Source organism: Rhodnius prolixus, unplaced genomic scaffold, assembly GCF_049639745.1.
Source record: "Rhodnius prolixus isolate KJV_2025 unplaced genomic scaffold, Rpr scaffold_12, whole genome shotgun sequence".
NCBI classification, from domain to species: Eukaryota; Metazoa; Arthropoda; class Insecta; order Hemiptera; family Reduviidae; genus Rhodnius; species Rhodnius prolixus.
The window spans coordinates 15,209,572-15,233,639 of NW_027411635.1; the positions used below are offsets into that span (position 1 = coordinate 15,209,572).

At 30.4% G+C, this 24,068-nt stretch overlaps 2 protein-coding genes across 4 annotated transcripts; one reads left to right on the forward strand and one right to left on the reverse strand.

The window, feature by feature from the left end:
* Window positions 1-96: 96 nt before the first annotated feature.
* LOC141461815 (mitochondrial potassium channel ATP-binding subunit-like) lies at window positions 97-11,969 on the forward strand. Of its 3 annotated transcripts, XM_074143178.1 has the most exons (14): window positions 99-481; window positions 552-834; window positions 1,870-2,025; window positions 2,318-2,463; window positions 3,276-3,351; window positions 4,688-4,828; window positions 4,993-5,151; window positions 5,321-5,524; window positions 6,024-6,143; window positions 6,229-6,332; window positions 7,403-7,577; window positions 8,301-8,479; window positions 8,581-8,728; window positions 9,588-11,969. In XM_074143178.1, the coding sequence occupies exons 1-14, from the start codon at window positions 447-449 to the stop codon at window positions 9,681-9,683; spliced, it is 2,022 nt and encodes a 673-aa protein (XP_073999279.1). In that variant the 5' UTR covers window positions 99-446; the 3' UTR covers window positions 9,684-11,969. The 3 variants fall into 3 exon arrangements, 1 of the variants encoding a protein (XP_073999279.1); XR_012463029.1 differs by lacking the exon at window positions 8,301-8,479 and having other exon boundaries at window positions 97-481; XR_012463030.1 differs by lacking the exon at window positions 9,588-11,969 and having other exon boundaries at window positions 97-481; window positions 8,377-8,479; window positions 8,581-8,731.
* LOC141461817 (tax1-binding protein 3 homolog) lies at window positions 10,545-16,620 on the reverse strand. Its single transcript, XM_074143183.1, has 4 exons — window positions 16,462-16,620; window positions 15,311-15,439; window positions 14,186-14,263; window positions 10,545-14,068 (listed from the first exon to the last, which is right to left on the reverse strand). The coding sequence occupies exons 1-4, from the start codon at window positions 16,516-16,518 to the stop codon at window positions 13,958-13,960; spliced, it is 375 nt and encodes a 124-aa protein (XP_073999284.1). The 5' UTR covers window positions 16,519-16,620; the 3' UTR covers window positions 10,545-13,957.
* Between the last annotated feature and the right edge of the window lie 7,448 nt (window positions 16,621-24,068).

The following is a 24,068-nucleotide window of genomic DNA, read 5'->3' on the forward strand; positions in this document are numbered from 1 at the left end:
GTTTAGTAAAAGCCCACCCAACATCAAAAAATAAGAATCGTTTAATGTTATAAAGTCATTCCAATAATTTAATGATTCGTTCACTTAATAGTAAAAGTATACATAAACCCATATCGTAACAGTAAACCATCACTTTTTTCATTTTATTAGCACAGATAATATTTATTAGTTTTGCTGATTCTAAAAATGTTTGTTATCTAAATATGTTCAACATTGTTTTGATCGATTCCATTTTAATTTAGCAAGATTCTTGAAAATTTGCCGCTCTATTCAACAACCAATAGAAATCTAAGTAATCTTCCAAGATACTAAACTAAATACGAACACTTTTATCATTGATAACAAACTGTCCTGATTGAATATGACAGTTATCTATTCCTATTTAATTTCTAGAAATAATCAATACTAGACAGAGGTCTCTTCAATAAGCAATTTATATTGTAAATATGTTATGCTCAATACTGACCGGTAGGAGCTTAAGGTAGGTTAATTATTTTTAACTTAATTTTACTTAATTGATATCAATTGTCTTCTAAGATTTTTTTTTTTAGATCTCTGCATGATTGTTCAAAGAAAATATGGCGCCTAAAGAATATTCATATTTGTAAGCGGAGCTTTAATGTTACAAATAGATTATCCTTGCAAAATACCACTTTACTTCTTGGTAGTACTGGTATTATTGTACTTTTCGAAAGAAAACATATTGCTCTCTGTGATCAAATCAAAAACCGTGAATCAGTGCGTCTCAATAAGGCTGTGAAAAGTGAATTAGACTGGAAAAGATTATTGAGCATACTGCGATCTGAAATCTGGCTTATATTGGGATCATTAGCGGTAAGTAACCCACATGATTTCTTAATCCACGTAATATGAATGATTATAAAAGTTCATCTTGTCCAGTAATAAAAGTAACATACTTTCATGTAAGAGTTACCTCCAAGAAGGAAGAGATGAAATTAATCATCTGTTTGTTTTCAGTTTATTTTTAATTATTTTCAGTCAGTTGCAACTCCACACCAACTATTCAACGTTGCAAAAGTGTATGTTTTCAGAAATACTTAGTTTTTTTTTAAAGTAAATGCAGTTGAATATTTTGAACGAAAGATTTAATGATACAGGTGAAATATGCAATAAGACAATGGTGTATGAGAAGAAATGACCGCTTTCTCTTAACATAACGATTGAACACTTTTCGCCATTAAATCCACTTCTCATCATTTGTTACAAAGATTTTTGAAGAGCAGTTGGTAGAGAAACATTATTCTGGCGGCTTGATGTGATTAAAGTTTATGCAGCATTTTTTTTTTCTACGTTTTATCTTTCCCGTCGATTGGAATAGGCGGCTAACAGTGTCTTAGACAGTGGCCAGTTCAGCAGCATGTGTAATTGTGATTGTGACTGAACAGCTTCTCGGGAAGACCTTATCAAAGTACCATAAGGGCCGATTAAACCTATTTTTTTTCTTTCTGTCCATCGCTAGTGTAAGAAAGAAAAGGTTGCCTCATAATCTACTTTTTAATTTTATTCCGTTTATTTCAAATATTAACAATTGAAATCTAAGGAAGTCTAAGTAGAACTTCCTTTCTAATTGTAGACAGTATTGGTTGGTGCAATATGGAAATCGTACTCAACAGTTTGGTTGGTTAACAACTATTCTTTTTTTTCTATTTTCAACTTCTGTCTAAATTTGTTGCAACTGCTAAGTAAATGAGTCGCCATCCTCTTCACACCTACATTTAAGACTAGTGACATTTAAGACTAGTTTCATTCTTTATATATAATAAATATAAGATCTCTTATTATTATTAATCAGTTAAAATTTATATCACAAAGTATGAGGCCATTTTTGTATTAATTCATTTGTTACAGGCTGCCCTTCTAGCCGCATACTTAAATGTGAGAATACCTCTTTCTTTAGGGGATTTTGTTAACGTTTTAAGTGATGTTATTAAGAATTCAGAAGAATTCTTGTTGGCCAGATTTAAAGGACCTGCATTACGTCTACTTACACTTTACTTGAGCCAGGTAAGAATTTCAAATTTATATTTTTTTCGCCATTGTTTATTTTAAAATCGGTTTGTTGGATATAATATGTAGATGTTGAGAGATCGCTATTTATATGATTTACAAACATTTCGGAATGTTTTGATGTTTCTTCAACTGTTGTGTTTGTGTGTTATGTTTGACTTAAATTATTTTTTTAATTATTATTTTGTTTAAATTTAGATAAAAAATAATACTTGCAATTTTCTTAAAATTATGTAATAGATATGTCAATGCAAGTACTTAAATTCTATATTTGCTATGTATTTTTTAGGCAGCTTGCACATTTGTTTACATTTCGCTCCTTTCAAAAATGGGTGAAAATATTGCAATGAAACTGAAATATAATCTATTTGAGACTATTATGAAGCAGGATATTTCATTTTTCGATGAAATTAGGACAAGCACCCTCGTTGATTGGTAGGTTTTTAATAGTACTATTTTTGTATTCTATTTAAGGTATGGTTTAGTTTTTTAATGTGAATAAGGATCTTTTTCAGATTCAGTAGTATTAAGAGAAGTGCTGAAGTCCTGTGAATTTTCGAAATTGTGTTTTTACCGGAAATATGTTTCAGGTTCTTGAATCATTTGTTCTGAACACATACGACTTTCGCTCTCTTAAATTATAATTATGAGATATCAATTTAAAAACCTTTATTGGAAAACCTTTAGTTATACTTTAGATTTAGTAAAGGATTGCGTTTTCTGAATATTGAAAATGACTAACAATTGTCTTTGAACTTTGTTTACGATATACCTTTTTTGAACATTTTCCCATTTTTTTCTCGGGCAAGATCGTAATCATTTCTCTGAATCGTGTCGTCGTTATATTTACTTTCTCTTATGCTTCGTAAAAAATATTGGAGACCTTATAATTTGTATTTTCATAGGAAATATACGTTTAGGGAGTCCGTTGGATATGAAAGAAGTGTTTCGTTAAAAACTGTCCCTTCAGGGCCATTACAATGTATTGTACGTTCTATATAATGCTAGGTATTTAATAAAAAAAACTGACAAGAAGAAGTGTGTCGTTTCTAAAAGTATTTCTTTGTGTTTTGCACATCTCATATAGAATAGCTCCAATGATATAATTTGATTACGTACAGGTAGATTTATAACATTTTTCCTGGAAAATTTATTTTTAGAGTTTTAGATGAACGTGGTAGGTTTATTTGCAGTTAGAGAAAGTCGTGTGAGTGTTACACTTGAGTTTTAATTATATTTTGTTTCAGTGCCTCTTCGGACGTCCAAGAATTCAAGAGTACATTCAAGCAATGCATATCTCAGGGCGTTAAGAGTATTGCACAGGTATGAAGCAATTCATAACGAATCTTCACATTGCAATGCCACTTTCAGAGAAAGAAATAACAGTTTTTTTGTTAAAATAAGGTGTTTTAGAATACAAAAAAAAAAAATATAAATTTATGAAAAAAAAAGTATTTTTTCTGCTCGGATAGTCTGACTGCTCTGAAGGCATACTTAATTCTTGTGCCTTCGCCTTAAAATTGATGCTGGAATGCCCCACGAAACTGAAGGAAGTATCTTCTACCAAGGAGGTTCTTTTGGTCAGCGAGCCAGGTCGTATGGGTGTTTCGGGAAGGTATGAGAAGGTGGATAGGTAGTTAAATTGAATTCAAATCTGTCAGGCTTCTAGGCAAATGGACAAGCTCGTTGGGTTGTCGGAATATAAAATAAGAAAGATTATTTTATGTTTGTCCCGTTAATTTTTCAGACAACTGTTTATCTCATAATGTATCAGATCCTTTTGGGAATTGCTCAAGTTCACAACATGGCGACTCACCCACATAAGAAAAATAAGGAAGTTTTTTTTTCGTTATTTCATCAGATCAACATATACATGTTACTTGGCGTATGTGATCATCTATGTTGATTTTTAATTAGTGTTAAGATTGTGGGACCCCAAAACTTTGCATTGATAGTTAATTCATCACTTATAAAATACCCAAAAATAGTTCACTCCTGTTGCACCTTCTATATATATGGCCATAGATTTTTTTTTTTTTTTCAATTTTTGTGCAACAATTCGTTAATTGTTTGGATTTACAAATCTTTGTGCAGCTGAGTAGTCAAGTATTTATGGAGCATCCAAGGCAATTCTAGACACTTGGTTTTGAAACATCTGCATTGTTTAGAATTTGAGTTTCCTCCCCACACTCACTCTCTTGGGGAATCAGAAATTTAAGAATACTTTTATCAAGAAAAGAATATTCATTTCGTTCAGCATCTTATGAGGAATAAATAAAGCATCTAGCAAAAACCTAGCTGTAGCTAAATTATCAATATAACGGTAATAGTCGCTATATTTAGATTGATAAAGTTGATCTAGATATTTTTAATTATGAACGTTAAATTAATCTCTAAATCAATAATTTTTTAAAACTGTCTTCTATAAACATAATATTCGACAGATTAATTGGCTAGATGTTTTGTAACACATACCAATTTAAATTTTTAATTTTCATTGCAAATTAATTTGGAAATTAATATGTGAAAACAAAGTTTCGAGTACCTTTTATTACTCACTTGGATACTACATTTGAAACTAACCTATGATATTTTAAATGTAGTGTCACTTTTAGTGACTATCAAGATCATTTTTTTTAATTATTATTTTAATTTCTAGATTACTGGAGGCTTCTTTACTTTGTTTGTTTTATCACCTACAATGACTTTAAGTATTATAGTAGTGGTTCCAGCCATAATTGTGATTGGAACTTCATTTGGAGCTATACTTAGAACTATATCCAAGAATGCACAGGTGCAGGTAAATAATTTATTCGTTTTTGTTTTCTAGTTCTGCACAGATGCGAAGTAAATCTGGTGAGATTCGTTCATGACTCTTTCTTATTGAGAGTAGAAGTGAGGGAAAGTCGTCTGAGTGTTCACATCACATTTTGTTTAATTTTCACGTACTTTACTTTGTTTAAGTCTTTGAAAGCCAGTACTCTATTTGAAGAAGCTGTAAGTAATATAAGAACTGTGCGTGCTTTTGCAAATGAAGACACTGAATGTCAGAAGTATAAAGAATACTTAAGTGCATCTCAAAATCTTAACGCTAAACTTGGCTACGGAATTGCAGCGTTTCAGGTATTTTTTTATGTTAGAGATTTAAATGTTGAATTTATTTTTTTTGCTTTCTTCTATTGTGAAGAATCTATTGTGATCTTATCAATTTTAGTGATGATGTGTGTGTGTGTGTACCTTTTTAGTTTTAAGAAAATGTTACTCACTCATGATTTATTTATTTATTTTTTAGGCAGGCACGAATATTTTTTTAAATGCATTAGTTTTGGGCACACTGTGTTTGGGTTGTCATTTAATATCTATGAATAATTTGAAACCAGGAGATCTGATGTCTTTCTTAGTAGCAACTCAAACAATAGAACGTTCATTTGCTCATTTATCTTTATTATTTGGGCATGTAGTTAAAGGAAAGGAAGCACTTAAACGAATATTTCATGTAAGTTGACTTCCTTTTAATCTTATGTGTCTTATCGAAGACACCTTACTTTGTTTACTGTATCAATTATTTGCCACATAGATTTGTTATTAATCACATTTGATCAGCATAGTTGTTAATGCATTAAATAAAAGTATATAATACAATTGCAATGCCGCAACGAAGCGTGGAGAAAAGGCGCCCGTCACGGTCAAATCATTTTGAGCAATTAAAATATTTAATAGGTTAATTTATGATTTTTTATTTTGTCATTTGTGAGTCAAAAGTCGCAAGTTGTGCCCTTGATGTTGTCGCTTCGTTAACGAATGAATGAATAATAATGGCATTGAAAGGCTGATTCGTTTGTATGTTTATGTTTTAGAATTTATTGAAGTGGTTAAAATAAGCGAATTGTTCGGTGATAAACAAGTTTTTGAAAAACTTAATGAAATAATATCAATGATGCAGTCTCACAAATCTTTACGATAATTCACAGAGAACTTTTCTTTTGGGTTTTTAGTATTGTGATCTGACGCCGAAGATTCCTATTAGTGGTGGCATAATTTTAGATAATGACAAATTTTCACCTAGTATACAATTCGAACATGTTACTTTTTCCTATCCTACTCGAACAAAACAGGTAAGCAAGTGGAAATTCGTGAATGGATTTTATTTAAGAATTTGTCAGCTATTACTTTGCATTTTCACATATTTTTATATTTTAGCGAGTGCTGAACGATTTGAACCTAACAATACCGGCTGGTAAAACAGTGGCAGTTGTAGGGACCTCTGGTAATGGAAAAACGACCTTAGCAAATTTACTGGAAAGGTAATGTGTGTTTCAAATTTTACTAAATAGTGCATACAAAAAATGCGCTAAGAGAGATTTAAGATAATAGAAACTAGTTATCTTTTTCAGATATTTTTCTCTATTCTCCCGCACTTCTGGGTGCACCACTTTTTAAAGCCTGGAGGTCATACTTATTTAAGTTTTAATGAAAAGCAGCAGCTTCCGCCAATCGAATTCATTACGTACTTACTTAGCTACATTTATACATCAATAATATCATTAAATGCCAATAAATTATTGCAAATACTATAATATACAAAAATTAGTGACTCACGGTGCATTTTTACTTTCTCTTAATACTCGTGAGAGAAATAGTTGTAATTCTGCAATTTTTTTTTTTTTTAGCCTTCATTCGTTTTGAGGTTGCGCTTATATCTGTTTCAATTAGTTATTGTGTCTATTTCTTTGTGTGGATGTATTTATCCACCAAAATATCAAAAATATAAAATCGTAGAAAGTTCAATGTTGTTCTTGCTTTGGCACTACCGTGGGTACCCCATAGGATTAGGTGAAATAAGTCAACCAGAAGTGTCACTCTAATGAATAGATTTTTCAGCTTTTTGAGATTTTCTTGAAATGGCTGCAACGATTTTTATTAAATTAGAATAGACATTAGGGCTATAAAGGAGGAGCAGGTTTCAAAAGAATTCTTGCAGAGAAATTCCAAATCCGCGTTGCTTTTCGCTCTTTATTGATAATTTGGATCAGTTATTTCTTGGAAAAGATATGTGAAGTAGAAGTTTTATTTTCTTCCAATTGTACCGATTATCATCTTAAATTTTACAAACTGCAAAATGATTTTGTTTCTAGGTTAAAAAGTTTTGTTTTTTTGAAGTGTATTAAGAAATGTATATATTCTGTATTGTATTCTTAATTTTTTGTCTTCAAAAAAATTTAATGTATTCAATCTACAATTTAAAAAAATCTACTATTCATTTTAGCCGGTAATCTTACTATCCCATCTATTCATACCTAATATATAAAATAGATATAAATAAATAATTTTTCTGACGGTTTTGGATTAATTTATTAATAGGCAATTTTTTTAGGTATTATGATGTGAATTATGGACGGATCTTGATTAGTGACGAAGACATAAGACATCTCGATCCAAAGTGGCTTAGAGGTTCCGTGATTGGCATTATCAGCCAAGAACCAGTACTCTTTGCAACTTCCATCAAAGAAAATATTAAATTTGGAAAACCTTCAGCTGATGACCGTGAAGTTAGTACACTTTTCTAAAAATACTTGAATTTAAAAAACTTTGTCGCCTGTAGTTTTGAAATAAGTTTGCTGAATTTTTACTTCTTGTTGTTGCTAGTTTTCTGTGTGTCCACCATATAATTTTCGCCGAGTGTTGAAGTTTTATATAGTAAAATTTAGGTCAAATTAGGCGCCACTTTACTATTCATATATTGATTATCCAGTTTCTGAGATTCTCCTAAACTTCTAATGCTCACTACGTAGATCTATCACTTTAGTTAGAAACATATTTCTGGGAAATTAATTTGAGACTACATTCCTATGATTTTTAATCTTACTAGCCAATCAATATGAAAGAATTTTCAAGGTTTTTTGGTGCTACCTTCAAATCTGTGTAGGCAATCTTTAACCATAATCGGTAAAATGTTATAAAACCGTAGTCATTATTGCTGGGCTCCTAGAACATTCCTGATAAGCCCACCACTAGCTCTCCTTAGTGATGTGTTGGAAAAGTTGAGGTACCTCTCTTTCCAGTAGATAATGCCACTTTAACTACGTTGCAGTATTGTGCTGTTGTGGTTGCGTCTGTTTAACTGAAACCAGTTGAAGAAGTATAAGATTAAGTTTCAAAAATTTAAGAACCCTGACATTGTAGACAGAGAAAGTTGTGTGAATGTCCCAAGGTTTTAACCTAAAACTTCTAACGGATAAAAAGCAACTAATCGAGTATTCGGTTGTGTTAAGGTGTATGAGGCGGCAAAACTAGCAAATGCTGATGAATTCATACGTTCATTTCCAAACGGTTATGACACAATTCTAGGTGAGCGTGGAATAACAATTTCTGGAGGCCAAAAGCAACGCATTGCAATAGCTAGAGCATTGATTAAAGATCCAGCCATCTTGGTTCTTGATGAAGCTACAAGGTTACTGTGTATAATTTAAATTTTATAAATATTTTCTAAACACTGCCTCTATAGGGTTAAGATTTATTTCTTATTCATTATTAAGTAATTATTGTTTTCAGTGCGCTCGATCCAGAATCTGAGAAAATTGTGCAGAAAACGCTAGAAGAAGTTTCACGTAATAGAACTGTACTAATAATCGCGCATAGACTGACTACTGTTCAAAATGCAGATATAATTGTGGTATTAAATAAAGGAGAAATAGTTGAGGTAAGATTTATTTTTTATTTCTTACAATTATATTTACCATATTTTAGAGGAACTGGCTAGCTAATCATCAGTTTAATAATTCTCCAGTTACTACACAAACACGCATAAATGTGATGTGAAACACTTTCTCTTGCTGCAATTCTTGTGGTGCGACAGGTCCATTGTAATCAGATAAATTTTTACAGTTAGATATTTTATTAGACAAAGATTTGTTTATTCTTATCCTCAAAGATAAGGTAGGAAATATTGTTTAAATTTCAATAATTTACCAATCATATTTAGGTACACATCGATGGAGAAACTTACATAGCAGATATTTTTTTGACTCAGACAAGAATTTATTTTTCGTAGTTCCATTTGATACAGAAATTCATGCAAACCATTGCAGATTTTTACGACTGCGTGTACTGGGTTATTTAAGAGACTGTGCGGTGTGTGTACACGTCGCACCAACTCTTTTGGATTGTGACCAAAAGCTTGCACAAGCTTTTGCATTCTCTTGCACTCGTGCTTTCCGCTCATACGCCTAAGACGAATAGTTAGTTACTAATATATATATATATATTTAAAAAAAAAACTCTATATATGCTTCGCAAGGCAATTCTAGCATATATCTATCTCGCGGCCTTAGACAAGATACATATGATCAATGCTGTGCTATATGACTCGTTGAAATCTATACAAGTTATAGATGTAGCAAAGCAGTTGTAGAGACTGAATTATACCCCAATTTCAAAAACAAAGTGCTTAAGATATGAAATCTATAATTACGTGTAAAATTATTCTTCTTAATACCGATAAGAGAAAGTAAAAAAACCTTATTCAAGACATATTTAAGACGTGATAAATTTGGTTTCAGATGGGCAGCCATAAGGTGCTTTGTGCCAAGAGAGGATATTATTGGGAACTCATGAATAAACCACAAATAACAAAAGTGGAGGACAATAAATCTTAAAAGTTATTATTATAAAAAAAGACAAGGTGGCTTGGTGTGCACCAAAAAAAAGGAGAAAATGATAAGCGCTAATTTCTGATACCAAGAAGACTTTTAGGAAAAAGAAGATGGACATCTTTCTTATATTTGTGATCATTAAATGACCACACAGTCGTTCTGGAATTATTTTCATGTTGTTTTATTTTATTTTCTGAAACGTGTAAGAATTTGTTCATGATGTATTTATTTTTGAATAGATTTTTTTTTTATTACCAAATATGGAAGTATTTCTCTTGGATTTTTAATTGTGTTTATTTGTTGAGATAATAGCCCGTGCTGACTGGCAATCAGTATTATTTTTTCACAATAGCAAAGCTTCAACATAGCGACGAAATATCAAAAATCGTATTTTTTTGTTCTCAAACACAGGTTCTATTCGAACCATAAAATTATGCAGAACTATCTCAGTTAACTTACTTTTGTAATGATAATAGTTATCACCTCAGCAAATAGCAAAAGTGGAAAAGAGTCACTCTCATGCACGATTGATGGATATTGAAAAAAGTTTTAGAACATGCTTTCCGCCACCACGACACAGATTACTGAAGTTAAGATCGCCTGAAAATAGGCCTGATTCTATATATTTGAGGGACCCCACAGGTATTTTTTTGATGGGATATAGGTTTAGTAATAAACAAAATCTTGGGAATCGTTTTCGAAGAAATCTTGAGAGCTGAAAAATCCTTTTAGTAAAGTCGTGGTTAAAAAATTAGTCTCTAGAAGTAAAAATCTCTGATGTTCGAGGTCCTCTGTGTCCAGAGCAGTGTGGTTCCAACCTATAATTTAAACCAATAGTTTATGCAAATTAATGAGATTTAGTGATTAAACAAACAAAATGTACTTATTTATTCTTTAACTGATTTTTCATGCTTAACCATACCAACTTTTATATGTATTTATTTGATACACAACATATTTTCATCAGTTATAAAACATATTTTTCTAAACATATGATAAAAATGCCATATAAAACACTTAAATTAAAACTGATTTTCCTTTCCAAACGTACCAGTAACATTATTTAACGTTTTTCTCATGAAAATTATTTACAATAAATTCTTCATATGATCCTATTCATACACTTTCCTTCGTAAATTCTTTTTTATCTATATAAGTAAAAATAATAAACAATTCTATAAATTTGTTTTCTTTGGTGTAATACTTAATAATAATCCAAACATTAAAAAAATACTTTTGTTTTTATTAAATGCTTTAATAAATTTACACACTAAGAGCAAAATTCAATGCAGTAACCATGAGTAAAAAATAAAAGGTTTACTTGCACTATGACTTGCCTTCTGGCTTTCTTACCAGCAAGTATATGAATGAGTATATCTTCTGGCTAAACTTGGACAGTTTTTTTAAACATTTTTATTTATTTTATTATTTTTAACTGGAAGCTCAAGTTTTTACACGGCAAAAAAATCTATAATTAATTTTTCCAATATATAGAATCTCTTTGACCAAATTAAAGTCTTTTGCACTCACTTCAAACTTTTACCTCATTATTGATTCGAGTGAAGGTAGGCACGTACAAGTTAAGAGAATCTCCCGAACATGAAAAAAACCTGCCAATTAACACAATTGACTGCTTTGAATGTAAAAAGCTGCAATAAGTATTAAATAGGACATACTTGAAGAGTCGAAACATTCAAGAAGCGTCCCACACCTATATATTCCACCACACATGCCTGAATTAGAGTTGATGCTAAACTCCTTCATCTCTATCAGCTAGTATTTGAGAATCATTATTAAACTTCAACTGTTGTGATTATCCTAACTATACACTTTCGTTTGATACTAACTACATCGTATTTTGCTAATTAGAGTACCGAGCAGACTGCTGATGCCCGGTGGTAGAGAAAGATGAGTTTTCAGGAACTTCTTTACACAATGATATATGATTTTTGTCGAGTTTGTAGGTCAGCAAAGGAAACAACATTACGTGAAGAGATTAGGTTCAGGATCTCTGGTCAAAATGGGTTGATGAAAGGGTTAAAGGCTGTTTTCCCTTTTAAGAATATTGTCAAAATTATAGAGATTGATATTACTTTTAAAGCAGTTCAAATTCATCGGATCTGGATTTTTGTTCTAGTGGCATCTGTATAGGTTTAGAGGAGCTGACGATTAAATAGAGCCCTCACTGACGAATAATGATAAATGTTGCATGTTTTTGAACTACGTTTAGCAGAAAAAAAAAACTTAAAATTTAATTCGAAAAAGAGGTTTTAAGTTGGTCGAAGTAAGTTATTAAATTATTTTGGAAAAAAATGAATATGAGTGCAAATTAGGTGGCCAACTCTAATTTCTACATTAAATAGGAAAAAATAAAGTCGTGTTTACAAACGGCAATACTGAAACCATGAGCCATATGAAATCTTCATATTAATAAACAAAATCAACTAAAAATTTAAAGGATAGAATTATAAGAATAAAAGTTTCAATAGAATATTAAAAAAAATTGAAAACTGACAAAAAATATATATGATATACAATATATATGTATATATAATATTCCCCTTTTAATGAAATATATAATTTCTCTACATTTCTAGTTATAACTATCCAATAACTACTTTTGAATGCAATATCTTCCAACAGTTGATATATTTACAAAATTCAATAAGTACTTAAAACATAACAATTTCTTAATAAATATTAAATAGCTCTCTGATTATCTCTCTAACATAGAAAAAAATATATTTGTATGATTTTAGGAACAAGCGGTGTGAAAACTTAAAAAAATTATAATAAAATGTAAGTCATTTAGACGACCAGAAAATGTTATTATTATCAATAGAATAAAGCTTGTATTTTCAATTAAAAAAGTTCAGCTTTTCTCTACCACAATTTTATCTTTAAAATGACAATCCCTGTGAAGATAATAGTCTTATGAATAAGCTTTTCCCAGGTATAAAAAGAATGGAATGTTCAATTTTCTTTGTTAAAAAAACAAAACCTGAGAATCGAAATTCAGCATTCGCAACTAATTATTCAAGCAATACATACTGAGTTGTTACAAAACTTTTGAGGGCATAATACCAATACTGACTGGTATTCAAAAAATCATGGAACAAACGGAATGAAAGGGGATGTCGTACTCAAATGATTCATGGTGAACTTAGGATAAACAAAATATTTCATTAGAGTTGTGTTTGGTGGAAATCATAGATACTATTTATTCTTAGGTTCTGCGATGACACTTGCACTTGCTAAATGAATTATTAAAAGGAATTAAATGATACAGGCAATAAATTTTCTCCATAGGTCTTATGAAAATTCAAAATTCTTAATACGTTGAAAAAAAATGAAAAGAATTGGACCTCTTGTTGCACCATCCAAGGAAGGCTTCTACTTGGGATGATTTGGGAGAATGAGAACCTTATTCAGTTCCTTTTTCTCCAAAAAGTTTTAGCCATTATACCAGTGGGAGCAGTAAATACAAATGCTCAACAGTCAGTCAAGGAATAAAGAAATGAAAACAAAATCGAAAAATTTTTAAGTTCAGAAATACAAATGAAATGAGCATGTGAAAATATTTTTAACTTCATTAGAAAATAAACCTTTTTTTTATTTGCCACTAAAATTTAAATTAAAACCGTCCAAGAACTATTTATTTGGTCGAAGAAGACACTAACTACTTATCAACTTTAAGCAGTTTCTAATTAAGTTAGTCAAATTAAAATTTCTCAGCTACATTTATTTCAATGTAACATTTTCGGACTTTAAATACCACAAACAAAGTTGGAAAAATCATGAATCCGAACAAATTTATTTATTTATAAACAGTTACAGCCACAAGAGAAAGTTATATCCGGAGACTTTGTCCTATTTGGAAATTTATAATCTGAAAAACAGGCACCTGCATCCGGTGGTAGAGGGTAAGTATGATTGTTTAAGACTTTTAAAAGCAGTCTTACATTATAATGCGCTTAAAAACCCTGACAAAATCTAGCATCCCCTAAATTTATTAATAAATTTAGAGCTCAAGCGATTCCAATTTCATACATCAGCAAGAGAAACTGGACACCATTAGCCAGATGGCACACATAAAATCATACAAATAATTAAACTCTGAAAAAAATGCAAACAGATGTAAAATATAACATTTGTCAATGTTGGGCGACAATATCAACATAGGTTGTTTGGTTTACGAAGGCATTGTTGCACTGTTTAATGGTTTGAAAAATAAAAACAATCAGCCCCGTAGTACATAACATTGTGTTGTAATTTTTTTAAGTAGATGTAACACCTTTCCTTGCAACAAGTAGATTTAAAACGGGATGTTTCTTTATATAGTCCACAGCTTTCTTATGTGTCACCATAGTAAAATCATAACCATTACACTGCAATGTAAAATGAAATAAAAATATTAATAGTTGGTGCTTAATCTAAAAGAGGAAAGATAAAAGCTAAGTATAGACTTAATTTTAAAACAGTTATAAAATAGCAATTGATCTTACCTGCAATATTTTATCGTGCATTCTCAATCCTGACTTTGATGCTGGGCTTCCTTCGTGAACTTCGGTAACATATATTCCCTGAAAATAATCATAATGCCGAAGTCTTTATAGCCTTTCCAACTGTTCACACAACTCTACAATTTATGAAAATCTGTAGTATAAAGTTCGTCCATTTTTAAGTTACTCGGAACTCCAAATTTATAATAAAGCATAGATATCATTTTAAGAACAGAATTTATTTGAAACATAATTCCATTTTCCTGACACGTAAAAGTTAGTATCAAATTCAATTAAGGATTTATGCCAAATAAACATGTTTTGAAGTGCTCTGGATTAGAAAAAAAATAAAATGTTTAGCAGAAACTAAGTCTTCTTTGTGAATCTATAGCAAAGTGTTTTTAATTACTCAGAAATAGCGTTGCCCATACTCAAATTATCTTGCTCAATTTTATTTGTTTATTTGAAAGTAGTTTTTTACAAACCTATAGTGCTTATATTAAATTAAAACGACGGCTTTCTATTACACTATACATAATAATGAGAAAGAACGCTGGGTTGGTATTTTGCTCGGCAAAATTCGTCAGATAAAGATTACCAAAGAAATGTTAACAACAGATTAATTTAAAAAAAAAAACTGTTCTTCCGAATTATTGGTTATCTCAATTTTTATTATCGACAATAATCACTTGCTATAAAAGCCGTGTGTATTTTTGATATTTAAATGATAAAAATACAGCTTTGGATTATTAACTTGTTAGTGTAGATATTGCTTTAGTTTGAAACTCATTCCATTTTTAGATTGATTCTTAGAAAGATTTGATAGAAAACAATCTTTTAATATTAACGAATATTGAAAAAATAAGACTGCAAGTGCAAATGCAATTATTGAGAAACAAATTTTGCAAAATTAAAATTTGAAAAACATTAATTTCATCATGATATTTGTACACTCGCTAAATATCTAAATTTTAAGATGATTTAACTATTATTTTAATTTATTTCCTAACGTAATAACATATTTTTGATAACAGTGCTTTTGCGTTTCTTGTTTCTGAAAATGTGACCTCATAGCTTACAAAGATATCCTTTCTTCAGTGCTAATAAAAATATTGATTGAAATCTTACATTATCCGTGTAACCTTGAGGACTTTTCTTAAAATCCTGATCTATACCTCCTCCTATTTTAAAGCCACACTTTAATACTTCTCTGCCATCATGGTCTACACCAGGTTCCTTATGAAGTGTGATTGGTATCTAGTAAATAAAATTAATGTCATAATCAGTCTAGTTCTAGAAAAATGGGTGATATGCATAAAAATATATACATTATTGAACAAAGCATGAAAGATGAGTTTATTTTATAACGGATGATATTAGTAACATTTAGCGCTATGAACTTTCCCAATAACATTAAAATAAATTATTTAAAAACTAGATGGTTAATATTAAAATTATTACGAAACACCTTACTTATTTCAGATTTAGAAAAAGACAAGATTGTATCCTAGACTTTTTGTATCATAAGTCTCATTTTCTTTACAATTTCCATAACGAAAAAATAATAGTACACGGAAGATGTAGGTATTTTAAACTACTAGAACATCGAGAGTTATAAATGAAAAAAGAATGGCAAATTTAGCAAAAGTTAAAGTGATATCTCAAAAAAACCCAGGTGTACCGTTCTTTATTTGACAAGAGCGATTGTGGATGGTTTTAAAATTCAATGTATTATTTTCATCACACAGTTACATGAGTAAGGTATTCTTAATATCTCAGAATACAAAATGACTCATTTTTAGTGAATCACAAGCAACCTTAAGAGATAAGGATAAAATTGCAAAATTTTACGCCTTATTTGAATTGTAAAAAAATCCAGTAAAATTATTAATACTATATAAATAATTGTAGACAAGATAGTACCAAAATATTAAGAAAAGAAATCTAACTTTCCAAAAATTTACTTCCTTATCTAAAAAAAAAACTTTTTGTTTTTACTTTTTAGGATTTATTAAAGGTACAATTCTTTAAATTATTGGACAGAACTTCAACAGTGTCTTAAATAAATGAAAATTTCACCTAATATAGTGTAAATGCAGTGAAGTTTTCAGTTTCCCTTGTATCTTTATGTATGTAGTTCAACAATTGTTTATCTGTTCTAAAACCGTTAATTAAAACTCTATTCTTAAAATTTTGACTAACTGTTTACTGGTATACTTTATGTACACAAAATATTTTTGTTTAAAAATTATAAAAATAAATAAGCAAATTCAACGTACACTTAGACACTCCATGGCAGTGCCTGCCTGGTGTTGAAATGCCATTTTTGCACACATCTTGCAGATTTATTTTATTTATCACTCAACATAAAAATGTAATTCAACCTCAACCTACATACACATACACATCGGTATTAAATAACCTTTGAAGAGGTTTTCATAGTTTAGTTAACTCTCAGTATTGCCAACAAAAAAAGAAACATGGGAGTATTGTCATATAATAACTGAACACTATAAAATACTAGTTTATAATTTTTTAGAAAATTAGATAGATTGGTAACTAGAATAGACTAAGTAAAGTAAGTAAAGTAATTGCCAATTTTTTCGGGCGGGCATTACGTCCAACTACCAATTAGGTGTCGTGGACGGAGGCGACTGCAAACATACTTTACTGTATTTCTTTTATTAACCATTAAATAAAATCCAAGGCCTAATCCGGGAATCAAACCCAGCACCACAATACATACTAGCTTTACGGGTCTCGCCTCTAACCGCTCGGCTATCGTGGCGCCTTTCTCGCCTCTAACCGCTCGGCTATCGTGGACTAGAATAGACTATCGAATTATAAAGAACTGGGTTCTCTTCCACTCATAGGTAATCGGAAATAGCCCTCACATAAATATAAATAATTCCCACCAGCGCTTCCTCGAAATTCCAAATTTTGAGAATAATTTAAATCATCCTACAAAATTATGGGATTACTAAGGGGTGCGGTTTATTTTGGCAAGCGCACATGTTACTCATGAGAAAGGATGATGGATCCAGGGCGGTCCAAAAAATTAAAAAAGGATTTGAAAATTAAAGTGATACACTGAAGAATCTATAAAATAAAATGAAATTTTATATAAGGACTAGCTGTAGCCGGCCACGCGTTGCTGTGGCTCAGTCCGCATGAACTTTGTTTACGATTTGTAAGCACAAATGTTCATTCATTATCGTCGCTTCGTTGATTTCTGCAGTGAAATCCATGTTCATTTTTGAATTTTCCTTGCGTATTCGAAGGAAAATATCTTCAGCCACGTGCGATTTCTCCCATATTTCTCCTATAACTCTGTTGGTGAAGAACTTTCGGAGATTTGAACGAACATTTACATTTTTATTTATAAAGGTATGCAGTTTATGCTTTGCATTCATAGAAAATATGCAGTGGCAAAGTTAAACTTAGCGTATTAATATCGGAGGATCGCCAGTAAGTTTTTATAACAAGAATATCAGATTGACTGCTACTCCCTAAACGACTGTCAGCACCAGTGAGTTCACTTATTTTGAAGGTAAATCAGAGTAGCTAACTAGGCCTTAGAAAATCACAGATCTAGGATTTGGATTAAAAATAATCATTTTTATTGATTCACAGGCCACCATATTACCATGACGAGTACAAAAAGAGAGGCATCGAGATGATTCATTGGTGAATTCTTGGAAACTCTGGTATTCGAAGTAACAGTAGACGTTTAAATAGGGGACTCATGAAGGAAAAATTGGATGTTGAAATTTACAGAACCTCAAATCACACCTAATTTTAAGTTCCAATATATCACTTGTTAATGTTCAGAACTGTGCATAACTAGTCACAATTAAAGCCCTCTTCTAACTCTGCTATTAGCTTATTTATCTTCAACGGAGGTACAATAAGTGAAGCAAAAAAAGGATGTAGAATATAACAGAACTTTACATCATTTTTATTTGAATATATCGCTGGGTTATGTGTTCAGAATTATAACAATTAAAGTCCATTTCTAACTATGCAATAGTAGCGTCTCCAATTAATATAAGTAAAATTTCCAATAACGAACTTTTCCATGAGTTTTTGACACTATGACGAGATCGTCTACAGAGACCAATAGCTGGGTTAATTTATTGTTCGCGAACTTATCCCAGTTACTACCATCTCAAGAGTGGTGTTAAACAGGTGATATGGTGACTAAAATTAATATACTACATGTATGATATTCATTTACTTTTCAAGATATTATTTATTTTCCGTTTTGTACTGATAAAACTTCTTCTAGGGTACCTACTGTATTCCTCGATAAGGTTGTGTTTACAAGTCTAAGAGTTTTACGAATAGACGTGTTGAAGAAGAAAAAGATGTTTGTAAACTTTGATGGTGAACGATTAGCGATTTTTTACATTATTGCAGGGGGAGTTTTTTTTCATCTGTAACAAACATCATAAATCAATAGGATGTCGAACATTTTGTACCAGGCAAAACAAGTAATTAACTTCAACGATGAACGTAATTCACTAAAAATCAGAATCTAACTTAAAAGCCATAAATTTTAGAAACTTGTTTTGAACACTATATATATAATACTAATATTATTAGTAGGAGCCCACACAGGTGGTGAGAAATCAAAATAAGTTCTCAATTGTAGGGTTGTTTATACAACACTTTTTGTCATTTTAATAGTAATTATTAGTAATTATTTTCACATGTTAATATAACCGAAGTGGTTTTATTTTTCTCTAAAACCTTTAGCGGAGATAGGCTTAATTATTCACTTTTTCTCTATTTATTACTGTTATTAGGAAAGTAAGTAAGTAACTACACGAATGTAGTTCAACATACTCACTTTCTGAGAATAAAAGATGGTGGATTAAGATTATGATCAGTTGGGACACGAGAAACCGCTATACAGCCCCTAAAATCATGTTAATAATGAAACAGCGAGAAGAAAAGATGCGTGCGTCACGCTAACCCAAAGAAAGAAAGGTCACAGATTTGCAGATTGGCCCCACGAACATTGATTCTTTTTAACTAATTCCACGTTCATTAAAGAAAGGAAAAAGTAAAACTAAAAAAAAAAAAAAAATCAATCGCTATTCGCAAGCTAAAGAATATGAGAGAATGACCTTCACCCCAATATATGTAAATGTATATGCTTAATAAACAAAATGTAATTTCAAAAATGTTCCCTCTGAAATATATAAACAATAAGATGGCCATAAGAAAAGTTTTGTGAACGTAATTAGAGTTTAAAAACATATAGAAAGATAAAGCGATAAACTCTCGCAACTTTATCATACTACGATTGTACCTTATAATTAAGACCGACCTTCATGGACGACAAGGCAGAAGCAAGAGCACCAAATTTTAGGGGCGCCTCAAACAATATCGGGAACAAGGAAAATTTCATTGCTAAATATTTAAATATTTTCTGAGATATTTGAACTAATAAATACTTTTTTACCTCCTGTGAAAATATCGTCTAAGATAGAACCAGCTGTGGCGCCGTATATGGCCTAGAACAGCGTTTCCCAACCTTTTTTGGCTCGCGTACCACTTGGTAGTACATCACGCTAAATTGTACCATTTCGTAAAAATGATTGTATTTCGTGAAATTTGTTGTTCCGAGTATGTTATTTTAATATTATTATCATCTTTATTATTTATTTATTTTTTTTCAGGCGGGCTTTACGTCCAACTACCACTTAGGTGTCGTGGTTGGAGGGGTACATTTAAGAAGACTTCTAAATTTTTCGCGTACCGCCAACTAGACACTCGCGTACCACAGGTTGGGAAACGCTCCTATAGAACATGGCAATTTGTATCTGTTATAAAGGATATAAACGTCGGAAATTTGAACGAATTCAAAACAAGATTGAAAACGTAAAAAATTTAACCTTCAATATCTCGGTAACTAATAGCTCTACAACACTGTAATTTGTGCCAGTTATACACCTATGTTTTCTCTACAATTCGGTAAAGAAATCATTAAAATCTGATATATATGAAAAGATATATATATAATCTGATATATATATAAACGTTTGAAATTTGAACGAACTCGAAACGAAATTTGAAAACGTCCAAAATTAAATCATTAATATCTTATGAACTGTTGTCACTAAAACATTTCCATTCATACCACAAATAGAGCTCACTTTTGTCTCCATTTTAGTAAAAAAAATCATCGAAAACTATGAAATAGAAAAAGTGATATAAACGTTTGAAATTTGAAAGAATTTGAAAACCTCCAAAAATTGACCTTCAACAATCTCGTTATCTATTATCTCCAGAACATTGCTATTTGTATCATTTATACACATATGTTTTCTCTACAATTCGTTAAAGAATTCATTAAAATCTGATATATATGAAAAGAGATATAAACGTTTGAAACTTGAACGAACTCGAAACGAAGTGGAAAACGTCCAAAATTTAATCGTAGAATTTCTCGTGAACTATTATCAGTAAAACATTGCCATTCATACAACATATAAAGCTAACTTTTTACTACATTTCCGAAAAGAAATCATTTAGATGTGACAAATACAAGCAGAGATATAAACGTTTGAAAATTGAAAATCTCCAAAATTTAACCTTCAATATCTCGGTAACTAATAGATCTACAACACTGTAATTTGAGCCAGTTATACACCTACGTTTTCTCTACAATTCTGTAAAAAAATCGTTAAAATCTGTTATATATGAAAAGAGATATAAACGTTTGAAATTTGAACGAACTCGAAACGAAGTTGAAAACGTCCAAAATTTAATCGTCTAATTTCTCATGAACTAATATCAGTAAAACATTGCCATTCATACAACATAAAAAGCTAACGTTTTACTACATTTCCGTAAAGAAATCATTTAGATGTGACAAATACAAGAGGAGATATAAGAGTTTCAAATTTGAATGAATTTGAAAACCTCAAAAATTAAACCTTCAATATCTCGTTAACTAATAGCTCTACAACACTGTAACTTGTGTCACTTATAGACCTATGTTTTCACTACAATTCTATGAAGAATTAATTAAAATCTGATATATATGAAAAGAGATATAAACGTTTGAAATTTGAACGAACTCGAAACGAAATATGAAAACGACGAAAATTTAATCGTCAAATTTCTCATGAAGTATTATCAGTAAAACATTGCCATTCATACAACATATAAAGCTAACTTTTCACTACTTTTCCGTAAAGAGATCATTTAGATGTGGTAAATACAAGAACAGATATAAGCATTTGAATTTTGAATGAATATGAAAACCTCAAAAATTAAACCTTTAATATCTCGTTAACTATTATCTCCAGAACATGGCTATTTGTGTCATTTATACAGCTATGGTTTCTATACAATTCGGTGAAGAATTCATTAAAATCTGATATATATGAAAAGAGATAAAAACGTTTGAAATTTGAACGAACTCGTAACGAAATTGGAAAACGTCCCAAATAAAATCATTAATATCTCATGAACTGTTGTCACGAAAACATTTCCATTGATACCACATATAGAGCTTATTATTGTCTCCATTTTAGTAAAATAATCATCGAAAACTATGAAATAGAAAAAGTGATATAAGCGTTAGAATTTTGAATGTATATGAAAACCTCAAAAATTTAACCTTCAATATCTCGTTAACTAATAGCTCTACAAATTGTAATTTGTGTCATTTATAGAACTAAGCTTTCTGTACAATTCGGTGACGAATTCATTAAAATCTGATATATATGAAAAGAGATATAAACGTTTGAAATTTGAACAAACTCGAAACGAAATTTGAAAAAGACGAAAATTTTATCGTCGAATTTCTTAAACTATTATCAGTAAAACAGTGCCATTCTTACAACATATAATGCTAACATTTCACTACTTTTCCGTAAAGAGATCATTTAGATGTGACAAATACTAGAAGAGATATGAGCGTTTGAAATTTGAATGAATTTGTAAACCTCCAAAATTTAACCTTCAATATCTCGTTAACTAATTGCTCTACAACACTGTAATTTGTGTCATTTATAGACTATGTTTTCTCTACAATTCGGTTAAGAATTCATTAAAATCTGATATATATGAAATGAGATATAAACGTTTGAAATTTGAACGTACTCGAAACGAAGTTGAAAACGTCCAAAATTTAATCGTCAAATTTCTCAAGAACTATTATCAGTAAAACATTGCCATTCATACAACATATAAAGCTAACTTTTCACTACTTTTCCGTAAAGAGATCATTTAGATGTGACAAATACTAGAAGAGATATGAGTGTTTAAATTTTGAATGAATTTGTAAACCTCCAAAATATAACCTTAATATCTCGTTAACTAATAGCTCTACATCACTGTAATTTGTGTCATTTATAGACTTAGGTTTCTCTACAATTAGGTGAAGAATTCATTAAAATCTGATATATATGAAAAGAGATATAAACGTTTTAAATTTGAACAAACTCGAAACGAAGTTTAAAATGTCCAAAATTTAATCGCCTAATTTCTCATGAACTATTGTCAGTAAAACATTGCCATTCATGCAACATATTAAGCTAACTTTTCACTACATTTCCGTAAAAAAATCATTTAGATGTGACAAATACAAGAAGAGATATAAACGTTTGAAATTTGAAAATCTCCAAAATTTATCCTTCAATATCTCGGTAACTAATAGCTCTACAACACTGTAATTTGTGCCATTTATACACCTATGTTTTCTCAACAATTCGGTAAAGAAATCATTAAAATCTGATATATATGAAAAGAGATATAAACGTTTGAAATTTGAACGTACTCGAAACGAAGTTGAAAACGTCCAAAATTTAATCGTCAAATTTCTCATGAACTATTATCAGTAAAACATTGCCATTGATACAACATATAAAGCTAAATTTTTTCTACATTTCCGTAAAGAAATCATTCAGATGGGACAAATACTAGAAGAGATATGAGCGTTTGAAATTTGAATGAATTTGTAAACCTCCAAAATTTAACCTTCAATATCTCGTTAACTAATTGCTCTACAACACTGTAATTTGTGTCATTTATAGACCTATGTTTTCTCTACAATTCGGTAAAGAAATCATTAAAATCTGATATATATGAAAAGAGATATAAATGTTTAAATTTGAACGAACTCGAAACGAAGTTTAAAATGTCCAAAATTTAATCGCCTAATTTCTCATGAACTATTGTCAGTAAAACATTGCCATTCATACAACATATTAAGCTAACTTTTCACTACATTTCCGTAAAAAAATCATTTAGATGTGACAAATACAAGAAGAGATATAAACGTTTGAAATTTAAAATCTCCAAAATTTATCCTTCAATATCTCGGTAACTAATAGCTCTACAACACTGTAATTTGTGCCAGTTATACACCTATGTTTTCTCAACAATTCGGTAAAGAAATCATTAAAATCTGATATATATGAAAAGAGATATAAACGTTTGAAATTTGAACGAACTCGAAACGATGTTTAAAATGTCCTAAATTTAATCGTCTAATTTCTCATGAAATATTGCGAGTAAAACATTGCCATTCATACAACATATAAAGCTAACTTTTCACTACATTTCCGTAAAGAAATCATTTGGATGTGACAAATACAAGAAGAGATATAAACGTTTGAAATTTGAAAATCTCCAAAATTTATCCTTCAATATCTCGGTAACTAATAGCTCTATAACACTGTAATTTGTGCCAGTTATACACCTATGTTTTCTCAACAATTCTGTAAAGAAATCATTAAAATCTGATATATATGAAAAGAGATATAAATGTTTTAAATTTGAACGAACTCGAAACAAACTTTAAAATGTCCAAAATTTAATCGTCAAATTTCTCATAAACTATTATCAGTAAAACATTGCCATTCAT

Bases quoted from the DNA above. Each gene is read 5' to 3' on its own strand.
- LOC141461815 (XM_074143178.1), top strand. From the start codon at position 447: ATGTTATGCTCAATACTGACCGGTAGGAGCTTAAG. The intron at 5,152-5,320 runs GTATTTTTTTAT...TTTATTTTTTAG, and splicing joins ACGGAATTGCAGCGTTTCAG to GCAGGCACGAATATTTTTTT. The intron at 7,578-8,300 runs GTTAGTACACTT...GGTTGTGTTAAG, and splicing joins CTTCAGCTGATGACCGTGAA to GTGTATGAGGCGGCAAAACT.
- LOC141461817 (XM_074143183.1), bottom strand. From the start codon at position 16,518: ATGTGTGCAAAAATGGCATTTCAACACCAGGCAGGCACTGCCATGGAG. The intron at 15,440-16,461 runs GTACGTTGAATT...TTTATTTACTAG, and splicing joins CTGCCATGGAGTGTCTAAGT to ATACCAATCACACTTCATAA. The intron at 14,264-15,310 runs GTAAGATTTCAA...GATTATTTTCAG, and splicing joins CTCAAGGTTACACGGATAAT to GGAATATATGTTACCGAAGT.